Genomic DNA, 14,948 nt, shown 5'->3' with positions numbered 1-14,948 from the left:
CGGGAAGCCTTGGCAATCGTTTTTGGCATCAAGAAATTCTTCCAGTATGTGTATGGGCGGAAGTTCTGCCTGGTAACCGATCACCAGCCCCTAACGCACATATTTGGGAACCATTGTGGCATTCCTCAATTGGATGCAAATCGCCTACAGTGCTGGGCCGTTTTCTTGCAAGGATTTGACTACAAGGTACAGTACGTGAGAGGCTCAGCAAATTCCAATGCAGACGCCCTTTCCAGGCTGCCATTGCACTGGGTAGAGGTTTAAGAAGAGTTGTCGTATCTGCACATTGCAACGGCTGAGTTTTTACCAGTGACAGCACAAGCCATTAGGATCGCTACAGAGCATGACCGGGTTTTGAGCAAAGTATTTTTGTGCATTCGTGATGGCTGGCCTGTTGAGGTTGAAGAGGCTTTGAAACCATTTTACACAAGAAGGCTGGAATTGACACTTGAGCAGGGAGTGCTCATGTGGGGCCACAGATTGGTCGTTCCATCGTCTCTACAGAGTACAATTTTGCAGGAATTGCATTCCAGCCATTTCGGTGTGTGTAAAATGAAAGCTCTAGCACGTTCTTACATTTGGTGGCCGAAGTTAAATGATACATTGGAAAAGGTCACAACATAGTGTGAGTCGTGTTCCCGGGAGAAGTCTATGCCTGATAAGTCTATCCTTCTGCCATGTGTATGGCTTGGCAAGCCGTGGCATAGAGTACACGTGGAAATTGCTGCTCCTTCCTGGGAAAGAACTTCTTGGTGTGTTAGTGGACAGCTACTCTAAGTGGCCTGAAGTGTGTGAACTCATAAGTACTAGCAGCACAGCCGTTATCAACAAATTGCGTGGGTGGTTTGCAACGCGTGGCCTCCCGGAGCGGTTTGTATCGGATAATGGCCCCCAGTTTCCATCGGAAGAGTTTCAACATTTCTGCCGCCAGAATGCCATACGACACACATTTTCCCCACTGTACCACCCAGCAACAAACAGGCAAGCTGAGAACATGGTCAAGATGTTCAAGCAGATCAAAGCCATTCTCCACTCTGGTGTGCCAATGGAGGTGGCACTTCCTATGTTCATTCTGAGTTACTGGACGACACCACATGCTGTCACTGGTGAGTGTCCCAGCAGTATGATGTTTGGCAGGGTATTGCACAATAGACTCTCCCTGGTTACGCCTTCCGTAGCAGCCAGGGTTGCCACCCACCAACCACATCTTGCTTCTTCACCTCGGCGCAGGTCGGACACTTTTGCGCCTGGCAGTGCAGTGGTTTTTCGAGTCTATGGGAGCGGAGAGAACAAGCAGGACAAAGGCATCATAGTCGACCGACTGGGTCTGCTCACTTACAGGGTAAACGGTATTGGAGGAGGTGTTTTACATCATCATCTTGATCAGATAATTTTCCCCACTTCAGAAATTTGTGTCCCCCATCGACCAGCACGTCGTGGACAGTGACAGGGGTACGAGAACTTTGGCTGTAGTAGCGACTCCGGGTGCGAGAACTCCCTCAAAGTCAGTCACTGCCAATGTCTGTGATACTGTCGGGAAAGTAAAGTGTGTTACACCAGGGATGGTTACTGGTGCGAATGGTAGTGCTTTCTTCAAGCAATTCAGTCCAGCTACAATGGTTAGTTAGAGTCACGAAATAGGAAGGGGGAAAAGTGTGCTTGACATTGACAGTGGTAAACCGGACCAACAGGTTTTAGGAACCAGCAGTACGTCGTATGCTGGCAGAGTGGAGGACGAGCAGTTCAAGGGAATTCCTTTAGAGGCGTCTTCACTCAGCAACAGTACTGTTAAGGGTCGTAGGTACCCGATGAGAGACAGAGTACCAAAGAAGGTTACGGATGTATAGTGTGTTGTCTGCAGTGTGGGACATTTGTTGGCAACAATGTATTCGTTTGTTGTACTCTTTGTAATGTAGGCATGAGTGACTGGTTTGTCGTCTCTAGTGTAATTTTACTTTCTTTTTAGTATTGGTTTATATACCTATTCTTCTTCCAAAAGGTTATGTGGGGGAGGAGTGGGGGATATTTAAGTCTGTAATATTGGCCGCCATGAGACAGTGGTGGACAGTTGAAAGAGGATGGCGACATAGCTTTATGAAGTGTAACTCTAGTTAGCTCCGGACACAAGGTTCAAGAGGTGCTTCTGGCACAACGTTCACAACCTTCACAACGTTTGGATACTAGATGCAAGGATCTAAATAAGCTTATGCAAGAAGGGTGGCCTCTAGGCCTGTGCCATTATTCAAATATTTGAATACAAATACCAATAATAAACTATTCATATTTGATTTGACCTCGAATACTAACACTTCAAGGTAACAAATATTTGTTTGCTTACGAATACCTGACATAGCATACCTCGTGAGTTTGTCATATACTAATGTTCACTGCTTGGATAAAATAATTTGTGTGATATAAATACCCCTTTTTAATGTTTAGTGGGACTTCATAATCAAAAACAAACGATAAGCAACGTTTTAAACGTGCAACAAGTATTCAAAGCTTTTTTTTGCTACTGTTTCGCTTAACTGTAACTGAAAAAAAATTGTGTAAACAATTCAAAACACAGCGTATTTGTGATTGCAATTAATTTTGAAAACAAAATATTATTTGTATTCTTTTCATTACATGCACCATAAATGGGAAAAAATAAACAAACATCAACACCCATGAACAACAACACCACAAAACACGGATACTCCATTGAGATGGGCATTAAAAGAAGTAATCGTTATAGTGAATGAAAAATGTGTTGCATGCAGGGATTTTGAGTGAGGTTAAGGTTGACAGAGTCAGAATAGGGGAGAGTGGGGTAATGCCCCACTGCGACGTAATGGCCCCACCTCGTTTTCCTAATCATAGACAATTTTCGACAAATGGACATAGTGCTGCGCTCTAGGGAGAGCGGAGAGGACTTCTTGGAAGTTGGTTTCATGTAACAACGTTGACTGGTGTTCGAGTGGGGTGCGTTTAAAGGAAAACCAAGGTATGTAATCTAATGTTTCTCAACACTTCCATGCTATGTAGTTAGAATAAAATGTATATGTTTTGGTTGATAAACATTTTTTTTTAATATCTTTGAACAGTAGTGTATCATTTGAGACCAGAATCGCTTACACAAGGATCCATTAGTATGTGCTATTAATCTGTACAGCAAAATGGTTGACGACGGGGTAACAGCCCGCACTGCGCGGGGCATTACCCCATTCTTGCGGGCCATTGCCCTTTTGTGCGGGTCATTGCCCCGTTCATGCGGGTCACTCTCTCACACACGTAATAAATTATTTTATGATAAAAGAAGATACATATGTGTATGGAACAACTGGGTAATTAATAGTCAAAAATTAATTTTTGCAAGACAAATTATTAAATCTTTCGAAATCAATAATTTTAGATTATTGTATGACCACATATTATTTATTCATTAATATTTTGTGAGTTATTTGAAGTTTATGTAAGCAATGATGTAACAATCAATCAATTTAATTTTTTATTTTGTTATAAAGCAAAGTAGTAATTTAAATGTGAAATTTCAATTACTTGTTAAACACACATAAAAATTTTTGATTAGATTTCAATACAGTAAATTATTTGACAATGTTTGGTCAGATGGTTTGGCACAAAAAGAGGACAACTCAAAAGGCGGGTTGGACGACGGAAGCAATGGAGGCTGCATTTGCTGTCGTCAGAAGCGGCAGGAGTATCCGAGCAGCAGGCAGAATGTTTAACATTCCTGAACGAACACTGAGAGATTGTTTGAAATCAGGTTCAACCGCGGCTGCGAACATGGGCAAGAAGACATTATTTTCACTTGAACCGGAGAAAGAACTTGCCAACCATTTAATTGTACTGTCAAAAGTATTTTTACGGGATGTCTCAAATAGAACTGCGTCGCATGGTTTACGAGTATGCTGAAAGAAACATCAGTCACCCATTCAATAAAGCCATATGGCTTGCTGGAAAGGACTTGGTGTGTGGTTTTATGAAACGGAATCCAGAACTCAGCCTGAGAAAGCCGGAACTCACTAGCATAAATAGAATAACAGCGTTTAATGAGCAAGAAGTTAAGATCTACAATAATTTGGAAAAAGGAATGGAAAAGGGTTTCACACCCGACAGAATATACAATGTCGACGAAACTGGCATTTCAACAGTACAGAAACCAGGATTCATTATTGGACCCAAAGGCCAGAAGCAAGTAGGAATCACTAGTAGCTGGGAAAGGGGGAAGAATGTAACTGTATGTTGTACAATGAGTGCATCTGGAAGTTTCGTACCTCCTATGTTTATATTTCCTCGCCAGCGCCATTCTCAATTGCTAGAAAAAGAAGGGCCAATTGGAGCTACATACCAATGTTCTAAATCTGGTTGGATGAACGATGAACCTTTTCTTGTGTGGATGAAACACTTCGTGAAAAACACGAAATCTTCAATGGAAACTCCAACATTTCTCATAATGGACAACCATAACAGTCATACGTCATTGGAAATCTATAACTTCTGCAAAGAAAATGGTGTTCATGTCGTCTCCTTACCGCTTCACACTTCACATAAACTTCAACCCTTAGACGTGTTTCTTTGCTCCCATGAAATCAGCATTTTTTTGGGAATGCAACCTGTTCATGAAAACCCACGCTCTCCATAAAATCACGCATTATGATTTAGCTTCTCTTTTTAACAAAGCCTATATCAGAGTCGCAACCATGCAGAAAGGAATATCTGGATTCCGTGTAACTGGCATTTATCCTCTCCAACCTGATATTTTCAAAAAAGACGACTTCTTTCCCATGCAAATAAAACCGAGTGAATCTGTTGCTGTCGAAGAGAATCTAAGCGACACAAACAGATTAGGGCTGGAAGTTGTGAATGATGCTGATATACCTACAACACTTGCGAAGACTTCATTTGCTGACATATCACCTGTACCAGGGCCGTCAGGCTTACAGGTTCGTAATACTAAAGGGAGACAGAAGCAACACTCTGAAATATTGACTTCCACTCCAATGAAAGGTGTGCTTCAGCTAGCAGAAGAAAAAAGAGGAAAAAAAAAAAGAAAACAAGGCAACAATAAATCTCTGAAACAGGCCTAAAAGAAATGTTGTTCAAAAATGTAAAAACACTGGTGTGATTGCTACAAGAAAAAATCAAAAGAGCAAGAAAATCTGCAGGCGGCATGTTAGGTTTGGCAACAGTAGTGAAGATGAGGTTGGTGCTAATGACATGTGTGAAGAAAGTTTACAAGACCCAAATGTCATCACCACTGAAGCTAATCAAAATGATCTGTGTTCTGTTTGTGGGGAATTCGGACGTGATAAATAGCTATGGTATCGGTGTGTCATGTGTTCAAGCCGGGTGCATTCTGACTGTAGTGGCTGGGACACAGCCAGCAATTACAAATGTGACTTCTGTTCCCCGTCAGTAAAATAAGGACTGAAGATTTCACAATACCTGAATTTGTTTTATTTTTATGCTGAATGCAGTAAACATTCAATATTGTGCATTAGAGCACACCATATTTAGTGTCATTTTAAGATTTTTAATTTAGTATTTCAGTTAAGTTTTACTCATCTGTCAAAAGAAATATACTTAAAAAAATTATCTACCGTAGTTTTAAATTATGTTGTTGTGTAGGCCTAAGTGTCAAATTGTTTATAATGTCTAAAATGCTGAAATAATATTTTATTTGGTAAGCCTAGTTCATTTTCAGAGATATGTTCAATTGTCCATTGAATATCTAATTAAGAAATAGTTGATTTTTTATTTGAATTAAGTCTAATAACTCTGTATTTGGTTTCATGGCACATATTTTCTGTAAAGTAGTTGATTAAAACAATTTAATTTTTTTGTGAACTATTGATTTGAAGCAAAAGTAAAAAGAAAAAGAATGTTGATAGCAAATATACTTTTAGAACTTTATTTTTGCCATTTTTATTTTTATGTGTGATGCTTGAAAAAAATTTTGCCATAAATATTTTTTTTATTTTACACGATGATATATTAACATGGATATGTTACAATCTGATTTTTTTCAATTATTTACATTTTTTATAAAATTTTTAATTTTTTTTGTTTAACTCGCTGGATTCACCCCTCTAAAATATAATGAATCGGGTTGACAGAACATTTTTTTGGCACATTGGTTTCCATTCTAACTATCCTTCAAAATTGAATAAATTCCAGATAATTTTAGTTTTGAAAAATTAATATTATTTGCTTTTGTGTGCATTTTATATGGGGAAACCACATATGCGCCATTACCCCTAGGGGTGGGCAATGGCCCGCAGTGTCGATTTTTATCTTTTGATGTATTGTTTCATCAGATGTGTCATGTGGCTAATGATTATGAAATGAACATGTAAGGAAAGACGTATAGTAAACATAATAGAACTTCACCGACCAAAGATATCTACTTTTTATATTTGTATTTGACGAATTATAGTAAGTGCAGGCCATTTCCCCGCTCTCCCTTAATGATGTAGGATGAATGAATGTGTAAATGGAAAAATAAAATTTATTGGAAAGCAATGAAAGGAAGTTATGCTCATTACAATACTGATATTTACTTATTGATTTTCATTGTGATTTCCAAAATTATTAATGCCATAGTCAAAGAGGTACTTAAATACCTTAAAGTATTTTTTTCTAAGATAAAATATTTTTTTTTCAAACCAAGGTTTTAATGTTAATGTTATATGTATGTATATGTGTGTGTATATTGACATTGTCCCAGGCTACGCCCTTCTGAGCCTGATGTATCACCCCCTCCCTCCTCGCCTGCTGCAGGCCGCCTCCTTCTGCCACCACTCTCTGTGACCCCGGCGTTTCAAACCACCCGCCAAAGTGTATGTGTGTGAGCATGTGTCGGCCCGCACCCACCGGTGTGACGTCTGTGCTTCGCTTCCTTATCGATGCCTGCCTAATTTATGGTAACTTGCTTATTTCTTCCCTACAGTGTTTTATGTTCTAAAAGACGGAGTAATTGCTTCAAGACAGGCTTTTCTTTAAAGTGTAACATAAAAAATATTCCGTGGCCTGAACGATGCCGAGCGAGGACGAAAATTCCCGAGGCAGACTATATGTAAATGTTAAATGAGTTTAAACCAATTAGTTATATAATGTTATTGTTTGCAGCCAGTAGGCTAATTAAGGGTTTATAGGTGTTCAATTATTTTCCCTGTGGCACGCTTTATTTAAATGTATGTAACGGCTGTTGACCAGATGTGAGTTGTGGGCCCGCCTCGAGGGCGCACTAGGAGGAGCCAGTCTGTCGTCGCGACTGCCCGAGGTAAGGAGCTTCACGCACCCTTCGTCTGCAACTCTGTACTATCACTGTACCACGTCCATCTGCCTACTTCATTCATATCAATCACTTTATTTTAACTCCAGGGCTTACCTCGGGCAGTAGGCTGTTTTACTTAGGTTTTATTTAATTCGCAAGACAGATTCTGGTCTTATACAAACTCTAACGCAGTCCAGTACATGTGTCTGGACCACCCTTATACCGATTCATGCCACCGGCTCTTAACATTGATAATGTGTAAAATGTACAGACGAGCAACATCAATAAACGTATTGAATCAAACTCTCGGTTTCTTTTTGTGCGGGTGACCACGTGTAGAGACAAAACACAGACTGAGGCGTGTGGGCCGCCTTCGAGAGCCTACCTTATTTTGTTGTCTCCACATATAGTGTGACCCCCGCTGAGAGGGGACATAATTCCGTGTATTTTATTTATATTGGAGGAAAAAGGCCTCGCTGCACACGGGCTATGTCACGGCCCTGAGGAGAGAGTAGCCGGGTCCACATGCCCGTAATACATGTGGTGGCGGCCCTATGATTAAGTATAGAAATACTGACACAAAAATTAGTCTGATTAATAATTGAGAAAAAAGGTTTAATAAAAGTTGATTTCCAACAAACAATTTTGTTTCTTTTGTGAACTCACATCCTCCTCCCTCTTCTAGTCATATTGTGTACTTTCCCTGATCTCTTTTAAAAATATAACAAACAAACAAAGTGACTCACATTCAAATATTAATTCAGAATAACTATTTCATTGCTTTGCCACAACAGCCATATATAATCAAAAACACTTATCAATTAGTTTAACTTGTGAAACCTTATTTGTCAAAGTAAAACATTTTACTAAAACACTGTGCTATAATATGCTGAAGGTCTGAATTGCTGACAATCTGCCAATAGTGAATTGGCATCTGACTGGCTCAGCTGCCTATCACATGACTGCAGATCTACAAAGCAGTGCTGTACCCATTATGGGTAAAATTTAAAACATACAGTAAACAAATTTGTGGACTCAATGTTGAATTGCTTATTTTAATGTACAAATCACAAACTATCCGACACTTCTTGCATTGAAAGTTGGATGTGCTAAGGGCTAAAAGATAATCGTACATTTACTGAATATGCAATGACACATATATTTGACATGTTACTGTCAACTTTTAAACAGAAAGTAATTCAATCCAGAATATATGAGACTAAGTGCTTGGAAGAAATAATGCTGCAAAATTGACTCCTACGTTTTCTGAAAACTTTAAGAAAATGTTATATCCCACTCAACCAGTGTAAAATAATTGCTTAAAAATATTTCTTCAGTTTAAAGGCTCTGCCCAGTCTTATTTTATAAATAATTAATTAGTGTTAAAAAGATTTCAATTGTTTTTTTTTTTTAATTTTTCAAGTCAGAAAGCATTTTGCAGTTTTTTTTTATAATATTTACCAACAAAGAAGTGTGTCAGTTTCAGTTTAAACATACGTAAAAGCATCTACCAAGGACTTTGTACAACAAAATAAATTATGCAGCCTGTGAATCAAAATGGTTTTTATTGCTTTTTACAATAAAAAAGGAAGTTTACTAAAAAATAAAGTACCTTTAAGAAGAAAAAAAAATGGAATTTACATGAAATTCTTGTTTCAAAATGTAACAATCATACAAACATTTGAAAAGAATGTAACCTATTGGAAACATCAAAATATTCTAAAACTCAGTATAGTACATTTTAAAATACAATATCAGTACTTCAGGATCCAGCATAAAAACAGTTGAGATATTTGTTTTTTCTCTCTCTATATTTGAATTACAAATACCATAAAAAAATTACAAGGGCTTTTCCCACACAACCAAAGCACTCTCAAAAACTAAAACATTAGTCATATGATGTATCCATAGAGGCACAAGCTAGAAAATATTTTATTTTATTTTATTTTATTTATTGCCAAACCAAACCAATAGAGCATGAAAGTTTTATCACAATCTTTGGAATAAACATTTCAAATTCTTGATACCTACTGAAAATGACTTATAGAAATTATATAAATAATTTACTACGATATCTGAATACAAAATGTAAAAACACTTTAGAACATAACAGATATCAATAAAATTAATTTCAGAAAAAAAAAATTCAGGTGCTGACATGTGTACTGATTTACCAACACATTGCTACACTGACAATGGTTTACTTACTGGTATTAAAATCAATATTTTGCAAAATACAAATAAAACATTAAATAAATATATATGAATATGAATTAGTTAATAATATTTTACAAATATGTCTGCACCCTTTGCAAAAATAGATACTTGTAGGGAAATTATTCCTTTCTCAAACTAAATTGGCACATTTTATGTAATATAATGCTGTAAGTATATAGATATGATGCTGCCATGTTTATTGAACAGAAATGAAAACTCTGTAAATCTCTAAATAAGATTTAATATTTTAAGCAAGTTTTATAGTAAATTCTGTTCATAGTTGCCAGGTAATTAACTTAACTTTTATTTTCAACTGTTATTTTCTTTAGGCTTATAATAAATAAAACATATATCACTGTTCATACACACTTGCAAATATAAATTAAAATTACTATCAAAACCCTTCATTTAGAATGATAATGTATTCAGATGTAAGCAGTCATCACATTTTCAGCATACCAACTGGATTTTATTATAAAACTATTCTCACCTTCAGTTCACTCAATATTTAAATAATGCTGAAAAATTTTGCACTGATATTTATCAGCACATCACAATTTTTAATAATAGCACTGTAGTTATTGCAACTGTTAAGTTTCCTTAAGTTTCCGCCAACATTGCACAGGAAGATCTGATTGCTATAGTAAAGTAATGCTGTCCAATGTATTTCTTGAACTAAATTAAAGTATGAATTTTACGTCACATAAGTATTACAAAGCCACTTCAAAAAATTTTTTGCAGTCAATGTTTGCATCAAATATTGGTTATTAACTAAAAATAATGGCTGTTAAACAAGAAAGCCTTCAGAGAGATTCGCATTGATTTGTGCTCTCATTGCTTGCACACTATTCATTATTTTCTTCTGATGTCCTACTAAAGTGATGCCAAGTGCTGTGAGTTCTTTCACGGTGACACGCACTACACCGTCCATACTGGTTATGCCAGCACGCTCAAAATTTTCAAGATAACGTGCCATCTTGATTGAATTGAGCCACTCTTCTACTGACGTAAACTGTGTCATATCTGGTGCATCGGCTGCTAATGGATTTGCAGTCCTGAGGAAAAACAAATGCAAAACAATTTTAAAACAATTTTTCACTGCAAGTAAATTAATCCCACTCTTTTAAATACATTAGGCCATAATAGGAGCTACACTTATGGTTTTACAATGATAAAATTAACATTTCTATTTCATTTAGACCTGGAGTGAAGTGGATCTTCCAGCAAACCAGAAACCTATTGACACGAAGTGGGTGTTCAAAATCAAGGCAGGAAATCAAGATGAAGACATCCAGTACAAAGCACGGTTGGTGGCAAAAGGCTTTCAGCAAACTCATAACTTTGATCATTCGGAAATATATGCCCCAGTTGCCAAGCTACCAACTATGAGATTGTTCCTGGTTATTGCTCTCAAGTACAATATGACTGTATCAGCTTGATGTCAAAAATGCATTCTTACATGGAAGAATAGATGAAGAGGTCTACATTACCAAGCCGGAAGGTATGGATGCTGTAAACATCATGATTGGGAAAACACCAGGTAGAGTGTTGAAATTAAATAAATCACTATATGGTCTGCAAAAGTCACCAAAATACTGGAAGGAAGAATTTAACTCATTCATGATGGAATTGGGATTCAATCGCTCAAGGTCAGACTACTGTCTTTATTGTAAGCTTGAAGGGAATGCCAGAACCTATCTTCTCCTGTATGTAGATGACTTGTTGCTGATGGGAATGGATCGTGAGGAAGTGAACCTGATTGGACAAAAGCTAGCCTCTCGATTTAAAATGACAGATCTGGGAACAGTCTCAAACTTCCTTGGTATAAACATTTGTCAACATGATGGAGAAATAACGCTGGACCAAACAAAATACCTCGAGAATGTTCTGCTTCGCTTCCACATGACTGATTGTAAGCCTGTGTCAACCCCTCAAGAGGTTGGGTTGGATATCACAGACAAATATGAGGACACAGAACTCGAGAAGAGGTGTAGAGCACTAATCGGTTGCCTGATGTACGCCATGTTAGGCACTCGACCAGACCTCAGTGCAGCAGTCAGCTTCTTGAGCCGTTTTCAAAGCCATCCTGGAATGGAGTTGTGGAAAGCTTTGAAAAGGGTCTTAAGATACATTCGAGGTACAACAGAACTACAATTAGTATACACATCCAGGAACCAATGTCCAACTCTACAGGGATATGTTGATGCCGATTGGGCTGGCAGTTCTTCAGACCGTAAGTCGACGTCAGGCTACGTTTTCCAGGTGTTTGGCTGCACAGTTACCTGGTCCTCTACCAAGCAGCAGTCAGTCTCACTGTCTTCAACTGAGGCTGAATATATTGCTCTAAGTTCTGGGGTAAGTGAAGTGCTGTGGCTAAAGAGTGTCTTGATGGAGCTAGGTATTGATGTAGAAGAACCTGTAACCATCTACGAGGACAATCAGTCAGCTATTTATGTGGCAAAAAACCCTGAAAACCATAGACGACTGAAACATGTGGATATTAAGTACCATTTCGTTAGAGATGTGGTTAATTCGGGAGTGATCACCCTCAACTACATCCAGAGCCGGTGCAAGGTAAATTGGCGCCCTAGGCGAAAAACCTTAATGCCCCCTTGCTGGACACCCCAAAAAAAAATTTCCTTGCCTCAAAATACATCACGTAAGCCTTAGATTTTGTCAACAATCAAATGTAAGCAGGCTTGTGTTTTTTTTTTATTTTTTTACTTATTACAAATCATAAACAGGTCACCGTGGACTTTAAATAATTACTTATATCAATATAAACATTCCAAACTGTTACAAAAATCCATTTTCATCTAGTTTCAATAATCGTTAAACATATTATATCAGCTGTTGTGTGTCGTGCTGCGCCGCCCCCCAGCCTCTAGGAAAACTGAAGTTTGAACAATTTGTGTATCTCTTAGGTCTTGAGTCAAAAAAATAAAAAAATAAATAAAATATTTAGTGGTACACTAGATTAGTAGCTAGTTATGTACGTTTGATTGAGAGGGAATGTTAAAGATACAATCAAACGTTTTTGAGTTGGTAGCACTAGTAAGTTTTGTTTTGTTTATGAGTGAAGAGGGAAGATAATAAGATGTATAAAAGGAAGTAGAAATACACGTTGTTTCTGTGATATTAAGTCTTTTAATATGTAATTTGCACCCTAAAAGATTAATAAATTTTGAATATTAACACTTAAAACATTTTTCCTAACTTTATTCTCTGCGAAATTGGCACTCTTAAATGCACCATAAATCCTGATATTGATAGGAACAAAAATACATTTCTTTGGTTTTATGTTGTGTATTGGTGGTGTCAGAATCGTTTGTGGACAATTTCAAGACAAAATAACCTGGGAGTGAATTTTTTTTTTACTTCTATTCTCCTTGGGTTTTACAGCTTCAGAGTGCGCACTCCATCTTGTATCGAAAAGTCTCTTGACTGTAATTCCAAAATTAAATAAAATGATTGTTTATCTGTGCGTAAAAACTAAGAAATCAGTACAGACTTCTTAAGATCCAAAAAAGAGAAGGAGTATGCCAGTGTCTCTACAATGGCTGCAGTTCAGCTCTCAGGAAAGAAAACCCTGGTCATAAAAGAAGAAATTATAAAGGTAATTAAAGAGGATTCCTTGTGGGTTGGATGTAGATGAGTCACCAGTTATTTACTTTTAGCTTGAGTCCAAACTGCAGAGATTGTGTGTGTGTGTGCGTGTGTGCGTGTACACATTTGTGTGTGTGTCATACAAAGTTATATGTTTAAAAGGTTTTAAATAATATAATTTTAAAAAAGTGTTGTGAGTCCAGTTTTTAAAACTGGTTCTGTCATTTTGTCACCTCCTCAGTGATGATACCTGGGGCAGCCTGCACCCACACTCCTCTTTATATGCCACTGGTACTCATTAGAATGAGACTGATTCATTTGGAAGTGAAACAGCTTGTAATAGAGCAGTATTAAGTAATTTACATTATGTTTTATCTTGAAATACCATATGATTGTAGAAGTTCTACCTCTCAAAGCCTCTCAAAATTTTTAGGTCTTAATTCTGCATTCACATATATGTAAATCAGATGGCTTACTTTTATCATCCTAAGTCAACTATCAAACAATATTTATCTCACACAAAAGTATCCTAATTTAGTGATGAAAATTTGAGAAATACCTCCACTCTGACACTACTGCCTACTGGCCTTGCCTGTGGCCCAGATATGGTGGTAGGACAGTGTACGTGGTGGAATCTTTTTCACTATTTCTCCTGCCAGTGCCCACAATGAAATAACCAGTCACCACTAGGCAGCTTTTACACTTCCGACACACACCTTATCAATCCCCAAACAGAACAAGTTCCAGGGATGAAAGAAGTAGACATAGTGGGTGGTAAAAGTGAAGAAGGACGGGACTGAACACTTCTGTGTCGAAAACTGAACGTTGAATCAAGTCATGGTGGATGCCGCGTCGTTTATAATGAATCTACATTTCACTCTCAAGTGCCTTGCATACATCAGCATATTTTTTATGCTGGACCTCAAATCTGAATACTGGCAAGTTTGAATGCACCTAAGATCAAAGCAGTACACTGAATTTACTACTCTAACCGGAAAATGGTACCAGTTGTAGGTGATACTGATCAGATTGGAGAATGCAGCAAGCAATTTTCCAGCAGATGGTGCAATAATTTCTACCAGGGCTCATCGGAGTAAACAACTTCGCATACCTGGACAATAATAATTGCTTACTCTCGGATGTGGGAAGAACTCCTCAACCACATGGAACTGGTGCTTGAGAGGCTGCAGATGCATAATCTGACCTAAGTGTGAAGAAAAAAAATCAGTTCTGCCAGAAGCACACATGGTTTCAATTCAGACTGGTAAAGACCACCGTGATGACTCAGCTTCGGACGAGAAATCTTCTAAGCAGTTCCTGGAGATATGAAACTGGCTACTGGCCACTTCGCCGAACTTTTTCACACCTTAATGGATTCAATTTGTTTTGATAATTTGTAAAAACAAAATTTGTTTATTGTTATAATTTTTTATAGTGTTACATTGGCCGCCGGCTGGCATGGAGTCCTGTAGGCAACGACCCCTTCTCACCCCCCAGTGAGAAAGGCAAGGTGTTGCCTGGCCATTAGCGGCTTGTCAATCACGGCCTTCCTATGCTCCCGTACCCCCTGCTAGGGGCCTGGGCATGGCCCGCTATTTACCAACTCCCGCTGCCAAGATGTCTGAAGAGTTGTGAGACTGTCGCATAGGGGATGAGCGAGGCCTGCGCTATCGGGTAGCGACACTTGTGATGTCAAATGCGGCATTTGTGTGTTTCCACGCTTGACCAGTTACACATGTAACGTTAACGCGCTGATTTTGGGTGCTTCCAGCCTGACCTCTGCGGGTATAAAAGGAACCCACATACGAACGAAGGGGGAATAGGAGAGAGAATAGTCCCCCTTGGG

At 38.1% G+C, this 14,948-nt stretch overlaps 1 protein-coding gene across 7 annotated transcripts in view; it reads right to left on the bottom strand.

Moving 5' to 3' along the window:
* Nucleotides 1-8,825: 8,825 nt before the first annotated feature.
* The window catches only part of LOC134529311 (ephrin type-A receptor 4), a 396,457-nt gene continuing 390,334 nt past the window's right edge, over nucleotides 8,826-14,948 (bottom strand). For 6 of the 7 annotated variants that reach the window (XM_063363232.1, XM_063363230.1, XM_063363229.1 and 3 more), the window contains one exon: nucleotides 8,826-10,551. In XM_063363232.1, coding sequence (XP_063219302.1) covers nucleotides 10,284-10,551 — 268 coding nt within the window. In that variant the 3' untranslated portion in view covers nucleotides 8,826-10,283. The remainder of the gene's footprint in view (nucleotides 10,552-14,948) is intronic. The other variant, XR_010074530.1, reaches the window with a different exon arrangement.

This window comes from Bacillus rossius, chromosome 2 (genome assembly GCF_032445375.1).
Source record: "Bacillus rossius redtenbacheri isolate Brsri chromosome 2, Brsri_v3, whole genome shotgun sequence".
Classification (NCBI taxonomy): domain Eukaryota; kingdom Metazoa; phylum Arthropoda; class Insecta; order Phasmatodea; family Bacillidae; genus Bacillus; species Bacillus rossius.
This window is presented reverse-complemented; position numbering and strand designations above follow the sequence as displayed.